The sequence below is a fragment of the Alosa sapidissima genome, chromosome 15 (genome assembly GCF_018492685.1).
Source record: "Alosa sapidissima isolate fAloSap1 chromosome 15, fAloSap1.pri, whole genome shotgun sequence".
NCBI classification, from domain to species: domain Eukaryota; kingdom Metazoa; phylum Chordata; class Actinopteri; order Clupeiformes; family Clupeidae; genus Alosa; species Alosa sapidissima.
Window position 1 is genome coordinate 4,167,948 of NC_055971.1, and position 14,153 is coordinate 4,182,100.

General features: G+C 43.2%; 1 protein-coding gene across 8 annotated transcripts in view; it reads left to right on the forward strand.

Annotated features, from left to right (window-relative positions):
• Positions 1 to 800: 800 nt before the first annotated feature.
• The window catches only part of ryr1b (ryanodine receptor 1b (skeletal)), a 65,548-nt gene continuing 52,195 nt past the window's right edge, over positions 801 to 14,153 (forward strand). For 7 of the 8 annotated variants that reach the window (XM_042063877.1, XM_042063872.1, XM_042063873.1 and 4 more), the window contains exons 1-4: positions 2,690 to 2,970; positions 10,537 to 10,656; positions 11,161 to 11,262; positions 14,054 to 14,128. In XM_042063877.1, the coding sequence (XP_041919811.1) occupies positions 2,923 to 2,970; positions 10,537 to 10,656; positions 11,161 to 11,262; positions 14,054 to 14,128 (345 nt within the window). In that variant the 5' untranslated portion in view covers positions 2,690 to 2,922. Of the gene's footprint in view, positions 1,004 to 2,689; positions 2,971 to 10,536; positions 10,657 to 11,160; positions 11,263 to 14,053; positions 14,129 to 14,153 lie in introns of those variants that run through there. The other variant, XM_042063870.1, reaches the window with a different exon arrangement.

Genomic DNA, 14,153 nt, shown 5'->3' on the forward strand with positions numbered 1-14,153 from the left:
TTACGATAACCTTATGCAATCGTCTCTCCATCCAGTTGCTCAACACAGGAAGAGGTAACCTCTCAACAAGGAACTCTTCATTACGTCTGGATTGACACAGCTCTTTAGAGAAACCTTCATGTTACATTCAGCCTCTTGCTCCTGACCTAATTGACAAACACTATTTCTGCTGATTGGATCAACAGTGCACATTTTGGTGGTTATCACTCGCATGCAATTACAACACAGGAAGGAGCCGATGGTATTTGAAAATGCTCACGACAGCTAATTGAGAAGTTCTTGCTTTCTAGCGCATGCTCCCAATGGCTCGCCGACGGTCTGACCTCATAAGCATTTAAGATTACACACACCCAGGGAGGTGTCTGATGTGGTGCACACCACAGCCTTCCTGGCTCTCTGGCCAAAATGGCTTTTTCAGAAGCACACCGGCGCTAGACTTTAATATGATGTTTAGTAATCAAATGATGTTTTTACAACGCATCAGGAAGTTATCGCTGCCCTTTAGCCAGCTTAACCGAATTGCTGTGTCAATACTGATGGCCTGTATGTCCTGCCTTCTGTATGGGGTTGCTGTATGCTGGTCCCTTTCCTCATCACAATGCTTTATAATGTCCAGTGAGTTTTTATAGATGTAGTCTTACAGTTGAAGAAACATATAGAGCATGCAATGACACTTGTGTGGTCTGTGTAAAAACCAAGGTTCTGGTTCCCTATGATGCATTTTGTCCTCAACCTGTACAGACTGCCATCTAGTGTTCAAAGTAAAAAATACAACTGTTTCTTTTAGAGGTAATAAAACAGAGACTTCACTTCCCAGGATCCATCTGTGATTTTGGCTCTGCTGTTGTCATCGAGGAAGTGTCTGAGCATGCCCGTTGAAGTTGGTGCTGAAGGCGCTGAGAAATCCTCCCAAAGCCCAGGACCACTCCTGCCAGATGGGGATGCTATGGAAGAGCAATGAGAGAGAAGGCGCTTGGATGACACTTAGATGGGGATCGTGCAGGTGAGACGCTGTGTCAGACTGTGTGTGTGTGTGAGCGTGCGTGAGTGTATGGTACTGCTTACTGTTGCCTGTCGTGCCTGAGTGTCTGTCTGATTTTGAGGGGTGTGTCTTTCATGCAGATATTGACCTCTCTCTCTGTGTGAGTGATTGCTGATGGTTCAGCATTTCTAGGATTTTATTTTAGGATGCGGGTTGACAAAAAAGAAAGCTTATTTGATTTGCTGAATGCCATATGAGATGATGTCAGAATGGCATGAATAATTACTAGAGAGAGACTAGGGAAGGGAGTCAGGGAAAATGATTGATACAGCCAGGAGTTGTAATTTGGGTGCCTGTATAGAGGGCATGACATTTGATTTGTGCAGTCACAATGTCAACACACATATCTCATGAAACATTTGACTAATGATCATAGGTATGCATGTACAGTTCTATGTATGATCACTGTTTTATCAAGCTGGTTTGCTGTAGCTAGTAGAAAAGAGTCAATATTCTCCACACACTGCTATAGTAACATGTATGGGAGGAGCCAAATGAATTGGTTTGGGCATCACCAGTGTACAATTGAAAAATACGATCTCATTGTTAACCTTACCAAATGAATGTGGTAGATTGCACTGTCAGGAATAGCTAAATGGCTTTGTCTGTTGTGTGTGCCGCTTTGTACATTTGCTGAATATGGATTTTTATTGTTATTATTACTATTATTATTATTATTATATGAAGGCAAAATGATGATGATGATGAAATGATACTATTAGAATAAAGCTTCTATTCTATTCTATTACTTAGCCTTATTTGTATGATACTATTACTTAGCCTTATTTGTTGAGTGATTGTCTTAATTGTATTTTCGTAGTATGTAGCTGTAGTATGGAGTGAATGTGTTTTCAAAGACGAGAAGTGTCCATATACAGTATGGCTCGATGTACCGCTATGGATATCATTGCTACCAGGGTTTTCTGAGGGAGAATTGACACGGCAAAAGGTCAGATTATTAGTGGAATATTTTTGTAAACAACCAAAAGATCACTACCCACACATTTTTAACACAGGTCACAATAACTGTAATAGATCAAGCTGAGTATGGCTAAAAATAGTCTAGTGGTCTAAGAGATGTGGTCGCAGGCCAGGTAATGTGTGGCAGGAAGTACGCAGATCTCTCTCTTCTCTTCAGTCATGGGAGCTTCACACTTCTACCATTTTTGAAAGTCTTTGTTGTTACATGCCTGTGTATATTTGGTGCACCGCAAGAGGAACTTAACTTTTATCTCCATTTCTCCTTGATCGCTGAGGTAGCACAGTCTGTCCTCCTTGTGCAAGCAGCTTTGTCTTTGGCTGCCCACCTCTGTGACCAGGCTGCGCTCACTGAGTCTCTACCTCTTTGGCTCTCTGTGTTCCTCTCTCCGGCTCTCGCACTCACACTCTTTCCCTTAATAGCATCTCAGAAGGAGGGAGGAGTGAACTGAGAGAAGGGGTGGCCCACTTTCAAATATAGGTGTGTGGTGGTTGAGACGTATGAAACAAGCTACGGTATTTGCCCCTCCCTCTCCTCTCAAATTGGCATGGGAGGTGTGTGTGTGTGTGTGTGTGTGTGTGTGTGTGTGTGTGTGTGTGTGTGTGTGTGTGTAAAGGAGAGAGAGAGAGAGAGAGAGAGAGAGAGGGAAGGGAGCCGTGCGGTGGCATCCTTTTCTGCCTATCACTCTCTCACTGGACACGGCGAGAGGCGCAGGACTCATGCTGTCCTCCAGCACACCCACACACAGACAGTGAGAGAAAGAAGACAGAGCAGGGGAGAGAGGGAGAGAGAGAAACAGACAGAGAAAAAGAGACCGAACAGAAAAAAGAAAGCAAATAAAAACGGAAGGATTTTTTCTCCTGATTTCTCCTGAGGAGCTGCAAATAACCCTCGGAGAAGGATGGCAGAAGGAGACGGAGGAGAGGAGGAGATCCAGTTCCTGAGGACGGTAAGTTTTTTGTTGGTTCACTCTCTCTTGAGTTTGTCCAAACCTCTTCTCTCTCCCTCTGTCTCTCTCCCTCTGTGTGTGTGTGTGTGTGTGTGTGTTTGCGTGTTTGCTGAAACAGAGTTGGTCACTCGGTTGGTTTATTAGTTTAGTGTATGTGTAGTATAGGACAGACTGGACGTACCTGCTGCCGTTGCCCTTTAAGCTTATTTGTCCCCGTTGCCATCAAATGGACCAGTCAGATGGTATTGTCCACTCTTGATTTTGGGGAAATGTTCTTTAATTCATGTGTCCTGTGACTCATGACCCAAGAAACAATTTTGACCTTGAACAATTTGGGGAGTTAAATGGCCTTTGGAGGCTTTCCTAATGGTCAGATCTCGGCCTGCGAGCGCCCAGTTGTGTGGGGGGTTTGGGGTTAGGGGGAATGGACGAGGACAAGACAGGCAGCAGCCAGTGCATCTGTTAGCATCGTTATCTATTAATACCCCAGGAAAGAAGAGGAGAGCCCTGTCAGGGGCAGAGGGAAGCAGGCTAAGAGAGGGGACAGCTGTCTTGTGCTGCGTGTGTACTACTCACAACATGCCTCAAACACTAAGAAAAGCCATTATATTAAGATGCAATAATTAGCAAAGGGCCTAATGAAGAGTTCCAGAGAGTGAAAATGAAGAAGTATCTTTGTAGGGACTGATGCCAGCAGAGACACAGCAGGACAGCACAGCACATTGGCCACACAAGGGACCTTAATACGCTGTGAGCCCCATGTTAGTTATGGAGCAGTTTGTTGTTAAAAATGTAGAGATCAGCACAGAGAGACAACGGCAAATGGTCAACAGTACATCAAATGTTTTCAAATGTTCCTGGCAATAAAAAAAGCAAAAAAGCTTGAAAAGGTTTGGTATGCACCAAGAGACAGAAGATAATTGCTTAATCTGCTGATGTTTTCTTTGGCCTGACACTTGTCTGTTGCTGGGATCTGTCTGGGATTGTGGTCATCCTCTGGGCCGATCCCTTGGTGATAATAGTGTTGCCAAATGGTAAATTTAGGTCTGCTATATGGATGCTGTTTGACTGACAATGCTATAGTCGTTTAAACTGGAGTTTATGGTCAGCAGTTAATAAGGCAAGGGAGCACACCTGTTTTTGTTGCTACAGTTGGATTGTAAACATTCTTTATTTGGCAGATTATAAACAGAGCAGGTCAGTGTTGGTTGTGTGGTATGAAAGACTAAGGCAAGCATACTGTGTCCAACTTTGCACACAATGGTCCCATGCCTTGTTTATTGCTGAGACATGCTAAGCTATATAGAAGGTATCAAAGTGATTGCAGGATATCATAATCATTTTGTAACTTGAATGTGTTCCTGGTTGTGTGTGTGTATACAGTAGGGAAGGGAACGTCCAATGTGAGGACAACTTTAAAGTATCGGTAAAGATCTAACTTTAAAGATGTCACTACTCACCCACAGTATTTTCTAACAGGATGCTTGTGTTTGTTATTGAAATGGATATTATCGATAGCAATAGATGATGCTATAGAGAAGACCTATATTTAAATAGGGAACTAGCGTAGCTGCGACTAAACTAGTACTGTATGGTGATAGCTGAACACAGCTAGCTAGCTTATTTCCCAAACAATAAAGTTGCGTAGCATGTTTCCATGTTACAGAGACGGTGTGATGTGACGGTGATTGTGAAGTCATGTATGTAAAATCAAAACTTTACAGTTGGCACCAAAAAGGTTGTACAGTGTATAGGTAACCCCTTCACCATCGTTCTGTGTTCCTCCAGCCCTCTGTTGAAGAATTCAGGTTAAAGAAAAGAGAGAGAGAAAGAGAAAAAATACAGCACAGTTTCCTTTTTTGCCATGTTTGATTAGTTCAGAATCATTCCATTTTTCATTATGTATATGGATTTTAACCATTATGTGTATGGATTTCTACCATTATGTGTATGGATTTCAATCACAACATTTTTCCGAATTTAGTGATTGCTTATCTACCACAGTTTACTTACAAGCCTAATAAGCTCATATATTATGCTCTTTACAACGAGGCAGCTGTCTTGTATGCGTGCTGCCAGACGTGTGGAATCCATGCTGATACTCTGTGTCTGCAGAGGTGATCTGATGCCTTCTGATGCCACTTCCCTGCTGTCAGTAAGGGGCTAAAGGGCCAACTGTGTCGTTGTTTCATGATGCAAGCTGCGTGAATCACTGGATTGTTTTAGTGTGTTCAGGGGGATGTTCAGGTTGCAGGCTATGGCGGTGCATTCTTTTTATAGGCACGCTACTTTTAAGTGCCTAAGACACAGGAGGTAGAGAGAGGAGTCTGTGTCCTACTTCGCCTGTCTCCCAATCTGGGAAAACTGTGTATCCATGCGCTGCTGTTCATAAGGATACTTTGCCTAACTGGAATGTGTATCTGTATAGGCTACAACAGAACAGGGAAATCCCACATTCGCAATGGTGTGTTGAGGGTGGTGGTGGCAGGGGTTGACATTTAAAAAGAATATTTGGTGGATTTAACTCTATTCATATCAAATATGGCACCGTGTTCCTTAGCATCACCATTGCTCTCTCTCTGACTTTGATTTATTGTATTCCTCTCTCACTAGTGCCTGAGTATTATCCTGCTCCTTTGAAACAGTGGTTTGTCTTCTCTGGTGGATGTGGTCAGTCTAGCTGGCTTTTATGCCCCCCCACCACACACACACACACACACACACACATTTCTCTGTCTATGTTTGTGTATTATTTCAGTACATGGTGGAGAGCTCTGCAGGGCTTTAGGCACTGAATATGCTAAGGCCTGAGATGAACACTCTCATACCAGCGAGACAGACAGAGACAGAGAGACAGCGAGAGCACCTGTTCTGTTTGAGTTCAACTGGAGGCGATGCAGTGGCCACCTGTCCGTACACAATGAACAGGTGCTCGTTGTGTACTGTAGAGCCACAGGCATTGACTGTTGTGTCTATGTGAATTTTACCCTGTAACTCAGCCAGTCCCGTGTGAAGCACCAATACTTCAGGAGATGAAATCATCAGTGCCTGGTTCTGCACCACTGGCCACAGAGCTCTGAAAGGGGGCCTACAAATTATAAAAATTAGTTTGTTGGAAAAAAAACACCATCAAAAGATTTAGTATTGGATATTTGTTCAATATATTGTTATGAATAGCAAGTGTGTTGGGATGGAAAGTCCTCACTATGACTTGCATTCTACAGAAGAGCTACTTAGCATTCACAGTTTGTCCAGTTCTACTATGGTGCCCTATTTTTACATTTGATGACTTTTAAGTGCTTTAAATGCGTTTGTTTAACTCACAAAGTCCTGGGCCTAATGAGCTGTTGAACATGTCAGTTCAGTGCATGACAAGAGTGTTGTGGGAGGAATTAGAAACATGCTTTGCTTTGTATCACCTTGTCCTGTTGAGTATATCAATATTCCATCTCTCTTTTGTACTTTTTAACCAGCTCATGGCTTGTGTCTGTAGTAATAGCCATAGATTATATTACAACGTAAAAGAACAGAAATGTATTATATGGCAACTTTGTAACATCATTTTGGTAATTTAAAAAGACTGTTCTGGTGTGTAACTGGACAGGCAGTAACTGTGTGTGTGTATGTGTGGGGGTGGGGGGGTTAAGGTCATGAAGTGTGTAGTGTATAGTGGTAAAGTGTAGAGTTCATATGTTAGGCTTGTGTTTTGGTGGAGTCTTGTATGGGCCGGTGATTGAGTGGAGAGATTGGTCCGTGATCTGTGTCACGCTGAAGTCTCTCCTCGGCTCGTCCACACTGCAGGAGAAACTTCCCAGTATTTGCTGGTCAGCAGCAGAGGGGAATGTGAGAGTGACAGGTGCAGCCACCCAAAATAGCCGAGGAGGAGTAGGGGTTTACCCATGAGGCCAAGAAATGGAGAAAGAGAGAGAAGAGTCTCAAACAATGAATACAACTTTCACGGTTTTTCTAAAGGAAACACCAGCAATTTTAAACCTATATAAATTTGCCAGAAATGAGATCAGAAACATTGTGCAAAGATATTTTGGAATGTACAGTGTTGGACAAAATTAAATCAGCCTATCCTGGTCATGTTTGTATTATCTACTTGCATGTACAAGACAGCTGTTTTGTGCCTAAAAACACTCCTTAGCTGTTGTAAAATCACTGGAACCCATGGCTTCTTGGGGCTTAAGCACAATACAACTGAAGTAAGGTAGCCAACCCATCCTTTCATATAGGTATCTGTCAAATATATTCTTTAGACAACAATGTTGTTGAATGTAATTCAGTTTTCATCAGGACTATAAACGGGCTATAACAGTTCACCTTATTATAGTATGTCTAGATTGCAATATTGCTATCACAATATACTGTAGCTCTGCATGACAAAAACAAATACTTAATTACCTAACGAAAGAGAGGTTTAATTTGAGTTGCAGAGAGTGTATTGTGTCTTTATTTTGTTAATTATGATTGAATCAAGTGTGAATAAAGTCAGTATATTGTATACTGATTGATTTGGATGAACTAAGCACTGTAATAACAACAAATATTGCAATACAACGCTTACATGTAGCTTTGTAAACATTGTGATTCATTTCCACAGTGGGGAGAAAGGTAAAGAAAAAGCAGAAAGGTTAGTCAGAAACACAAGAATACCAGTGCCATTTAGTCATTATTTGGCTGTCTCAGACAAATAATGACTACCGGTAAATAATAAATAACGTAACAATAACTAGTTAACTAAAACAGCATAGTGTGCTATGGCTCAATATGAAGGCCAAGATGAGTGGACGCATAAATAGGTTATGGATGGAAAACTGGAGTGGAGCCTCCTCTTTGCTGTTGTCCACCTGCTGGTCAAGTGACATTTTCTCAGCGTAAAGGCTTGCTGACTTCACTCTGACCCACACAAAAGCGTTTGGAAAGGGCAACCCCCTGGATGAGCTAATCCCTGCATTGCTACGTCTGTGTATCGATTGGGCTAGCACGCGTCCGAACCCCCGCGCTCCATCCTCTCTCTCCTCACCTCTCCCTTTCAGTCATGTCTCAGTGTCAGCAACAATGGGATCTGGACAGGAGGGATTTCGCCCATGCAGTTCTACGTCAGCAGCCAGGGGAGAAGGAGGAATCTCCTCTGTGTCTCAGGGGAATCAGGGAAGAGCTCCTTTTGGAACTGTGCTTTATGGTGTACAGTAACTGAAACCACTCAGGGCCTGCGTAGAGGATCTGCTGTGCTCCCCAGCCCTGTGCTCTCACTCTGCTCCTTGGCCCTGTGTTCACAGCATCACTGTGGAGATCCTCAGAAGAGGTCTACTGTAGCTGATTAGTTCACAAGTCTCTGTTGATGGGCCAAAGTTGATGTAGGCTCCAAAATGATGAGCATAGCATTGTAATTCCTGTAAAAATATTTTCATGTTGAGCCTGTTATAGACTGAATACATTGGCCTCATTCTGGTACAATAAACCACTGGGACAGCAATTATGCAGCCAACTAACCCTTAGACTGCACCTGATACAAATGGCATCACAATGCTCTGCCTTCTGAAAGCGGCCTTAAATATTGAAAATGTCTGTATGTTGTGTTCTTCCCCGTGGTTCAGATGAAAGGGCTGAGTTGGGGTGAACCCGGATGGGCCTTCCCCATGCCGTCACCTTTGTCCTGACATGCACGCCGAGGTTGCAGTGACGCATTAACATGCATTGCTTTGTCACAACAACACAGCTCTGATTCTCACAAGCTCCCCGCAGCTCCGAGTGTATTTATACCAGGCAGAGTTGAGCCCGTCATATGAAGGGCTCTGTCTGTCAGCTTCTCACATGGGCTCCCTGGGTCACTAGGACCCTGTAGACTGATAGAGAGATTATTCTAGAAAGACAATGTAGATCCATAGAAATTTGGCAGGATTTAACAGCTTCATAGTTGGGTGGATTATAGGGTCTCATTCTAAATGACCCTCTGAATATTGGCAATTAGGAGAGATGTGTAATTATATGAATATTATTAGGGTACTTAAAGAAAATGGTAGATTTCACAATGACTACACAGATAGTTTGCATTGTTTTGGGCTGTTTTGTTATTTTGCTGTTCCTTTTATCGGTCCATATCTCTGGTTTGTCATTTGTGACTCCCCTTGAATAGGTGTTTATGCTCGATGTAAATGGTAATCGGTGAGAAACTGTGCTAACTGGCAAGAGAAGAGAGATAGTGAGAGCGACAGTCCTCTTTCAATCAGTCCGATCTTTTTGAACATGCCTACAGTGTCATCTGATCCTGCTGGCTGCAGAGGCTATGAGTCACCAGCGGCTGGCTGCTTTTAGAAATCCCGAGCACTGCTACATCTCCATATCAGGGCCAAAGCAGCACATAAGCATGCACACACAAGAGCCGAGGCTACAAATAAAAAAATATGCATAAAACACAGTGTTCTGCCTTCAAAAACCCTGCTACTGTATGTCTGACCGCAGACGTTTTCACTCACATCTAGTGGATTAAAGGTTAAGTGCTTTTTTTAAATTGTTACTGTATATTCTCTTATTAGAAATAACTGTATCAGCCCTTTTCAGCATGGCAAGATAGCTCACTATATAACACACCATGCTGGCTTTGGAGCTTGTGAACAGGTGCATGCTCTCTTTGGACTGATGACATTCTGTCGACATTCTCAATTATTCCCGTTTCTCTCTAATGAGAATAAATACACTCAATACCAGCCATAAAATTGGTCTCGATCATACTGCAGTCTGTCTCACCGGGAGCTCGATGGCCGTTATGTAACCGCCCCATGCAGCCCTAACCTGTGATTCCATCCAGGTATTTAGTGACATGCCAGGGTTTAGGATATTTTACACAGACATACTACAGAGCCAACACAAGGTGTATAGTCTCTCTTGCTTGGAGTCGAGGACAAAGCAGGTTGCTCCAGATTCCCGATTTGGAGAGGGTGAGGGGACAGGACAGAGGTGACAGTTCTGGGGTGGCTGCTGATAAATGATTAGCCAAATAAAGATAAAACAGCCTGGGAACGTAAAAAAAAACACACGAAGTCTATGAAATATAACAATAATAATGTTGCATTACATGATACGTAGCTAACTAGACTCATTTTGCTAAGATCACATTCAACAAAACATATTGTGCGATGAGCCACACAGCACTCGAGTCCTGAGAGAGAGAGTGAGAGTGAGAAGTGGACGGCTGGATATGCTTACATAATGACAGACTGGAGGAGACAGCTGAGAATGCTCTGTGTCAGATCTAAGGTTAAGGAGGTGGGGGTGTTTATTAGTGTATTTACACCCGGGAGCTGACGGACTGGTGTGTGTGTGCGTGTGTGTTTGTCTGTGTGTGTCGGGTCACTGATCCCGTGCGACACCCCTCTGTGTGCATTAGCATTTATTGGTGTCTGTCCAATCATCAGGTATTGCCATGAATTGTCACCTGTCTTCTTGCCTTTGTCACTCTGACCTAAACTATGCCCTCATAATATCTCTCTCTCTCTCTCTCTCTCTCTCTCTCTCTCTCTCTCCCTGTCTCCCTGTCTGTCTCTCTCTGTCTCACCCCAGGGTGATCTGGTAGTGCTACAATGCTCTGCAACTGTTATGAAGGAACACATCAAGATGTGCCTCTCCTGTGAGGGCTTTGGGAACAGACTCTGTTTTCTGGAGACAACATCCAATGCTCAGGTGAGCACTGCCACCCCACCCTTCATGCAGCGTGCACACATACACATACACATACACATACACATACACATACACATACACATACACACATACACATACACACACACACACACACACACACACACACATACACACATACACACATACACATACACACACTTACACATACACATACACATACACATACACATACACATACACATACACATACACACACACATACACATACACATACACACACACACATACACATACACATACACATACACATACACATATACACATACACACATACACATACACATACACATACACACACACACACACACACACACACACACACACACACACACACACACACACACATACACATACACACACACATACAGCTCTTTACACACACTTCCTATCTCATCCACCCAATTCCACTGTCAGGATGGAATCCACTCCTGTCTTGTCCATGTGGTTGACCCTTACTGGTTTCTTATTGTCCCTCTTGTCCAGAATGTTCCCCCCGACCTGGCGATCTGTACCTTCATCCTGGAGCAGTCCCTCTCTGTACGAGCTCTCCAGGAGATGCTGGCCAACAGGGTGGACATGTCTGAGGTGAGAGGCAGGAATGCACTGGTAACATGCTGAGACGTCCTTTTTTAAAATCTAGATTCTCTCTTTCAGATTAAAGACGTTCTGGATGACTAAGACCAAGAAAAAACTAATCTGGTGTAATGGCTGTGCAATTAATCAAATTAATCGATTAATTATTTTAAAAGTTAATAATGACTTCCAACAGTTATGAAAACAATATAATCGAAATATAACAATTATTTTGCTGCATTCCGTATCACAACAATGCTCTTGTTTTGTTCTAAATCCAGCACACTCCTTTGCTTTACAGTGGAACTGTTGTATACATGATCATTTTCACATGGATATTTTATTTGTTTCAAGTTTAGAAAATAGATGGTCTCAGTTTGGCCAAGTAATAATGATTTGATTTTTACCAAAATCGAACAGCTCTAGAGGAAGTATTTTGCTGTATTTTCTGTTTCTCAACTTCTGTTAATGAAATTAAATGTTCCTTTGGAGAGCAGGGCATTCTGATAATGTATGCATTTTAAGGGACTACAGCAATTATTTAAGGAAAAGTCTAGCCAGCACATTCCCGTTCAGTTAGATAGATAGATAGATAGATAGATAGATAGATAGATAGATAGATAGATAGATAGATACTTTATTGATCCCCAGGGGAAATTCAAGTTGCATTTGTTCTCTTATTTGAGGCAGATTTTTCTCTATGCTAGCTTGGCAGGAATCCAGTGCAGCTGGGACTGGTGGCTCTTATTGCCCTCAGTGTAAGCCTTTATTTGCTGTCGTGACATAAAACACACTACAGTACCCTTGAAAATCAGGATCAAGGTACAGACAGAAAACAAGGTGTGGACCAGTTAAGGTTATGATCTACCTGACAAGGGTCTCACAGAGTCCTCTTCACAGTTGCTCCTAAAGTGTTAGTTAACCTCACTGTGCCTTTTGTCTCTTTTCTGACCTCTCACCCCCTGCCCTGCCACCCATAGGCAGTCGATTTGGACCAATGGGTATGTCTTTGCACATGTCATATCCTGTTAGTATTTGTATCCAACTCAACTCCTTCCTTCCCTCACACACGGTCTCAGCAATGCGTTTTTCCCCTACTGAATGTCCCCCTGGTGAAATAGTGCTGTTTACTTCACCTCATAGAAAACCCTGTTGTCGCACACTCCGTCACACCAGTGCAACTGGCAGATATTGATCCTAGTATTACATGCATTACTTCTGAACAAATCTGAGTACACGCTCAGAGCGTTTTATTGGAGAGGGCAGTCTGTGCCTGTTAAGTGGAATAAAGTAACTCCCCCTCCCCCCAGAATATATCTGCTGTTTCACCCTCTCTCGTCTCTCCCAACCCAAATACTCATCTACCTTGGCACGCTCATTCTGTGCCGTCAACAATGACTTCATTTCATGCAGCACTATTGCCATGTTATTAACATCACCCCTCTCTTGTCTGATGTTGTCTTTCCATTCCATCATTTCCACTAATGACATCTCGTGCATCTCACTCCATTAATCCTCTCTTCCCATGGCGGTTACTCACCTCTGTATCTTGACACTGACACCTTCTCTTCCTTCCCTGGTTCACTTTTCTCTCTCTATTCCAGCATGTCCATACCTCCTCTTTCCAAATGTCATTCCTTCAGTCCATTTTGTCCTTCTTTGTTCAGTGTAGATTCCCTTCCCATAGCTAATTTCAGACATAGAGAAAGACCGCAGTAGCCCTCACTGACCCAGATCACCCCAGGCAACAAAGACCAGAAGCGTTTGACGTAATGAAAACGGAGCACATTATGTTAGTCTCCGTTGTCTGCATTAGCGTTCCACACCTACCTTTGTAATGGGGGGCTTTTGCCTGCGCCGTGGCCTTCTCTGCCGGAAGGCTAGGATGAGAATAGCATGGCATGAGGCCTAGGGGAGAGTCCCTTCACATTTCAGCGGTGGGAGTTGGCGGGTAGGGTGGGATCAGACATCATGCACCTGGTGCGCTCGCTTAGTCTATCAGATGCCCCTTTTTTTCTCACTCTTTCTCTCGCGCTCTCTCTTTCACACACATATGCACGCGCACTCGCACACAAACACAGAGCCAGCGCTAATGTGGACAGATGAGTAATGGGCTAACACACTGACCAGTTGTCCATGTACAGTCCTGGATTATGTTTGCTTAACACCCTCAGAACCATTGGCCTGCCCTCTGACATATGAGCATCTCTCATGCCACTTGATAATAGTGTTAGATGGAAGTGGTGATGGTGATGATGATGATTATGATGATAATCCCCCAATAACAGCTCTGATTAACTGTGTTTTCTCATTTATAAAACACAACTGGATATTGAGAAAAGGTAAGGGAACTCAAGGTGTGCTGTTTCACACTGGCAGACTGTGTGGTCAAACCAACTTGATGTGCCCCTTGGTTTGATGTGCCCTTGTGGTATTGTTTTCCATGCACTTGTCCATTTAATCTGGTGTTGCTTGTCTTGTGATACTGTAACCAAATTTGCCATTACTACACTTGAATGTTCTCCGAGGTAAAGAGATGCTGAGTCCACTCCACTGCAGGATCTCTTTGCCTTCTCATGGTGCCGTGTATTTGTATTTGGTTGTTGTCACTGTTGATATTATTTTTTCCGCCATCTTCACAGAAGAAAAATGACTCCACTCCAAACATTTGGATGTTGGGTGGAGGTGGATTGTGACCACCACTGTCCTCTGGCCCCAAAACAAGGGACAGCCTATTTCATAGACATTGAGAAGTAATGGTGGTAGCAGTTGTAAACCCTCTTCTCTATTTTTGTTTCATCAGTCATCGCAAGGAGGAGGCAATCGGACACTCCTTTATGGCCATGCCATCCTGCTGAGGCACTATCATTCTGCCATGGTGAGTACATGGAGCATTCAGCCAT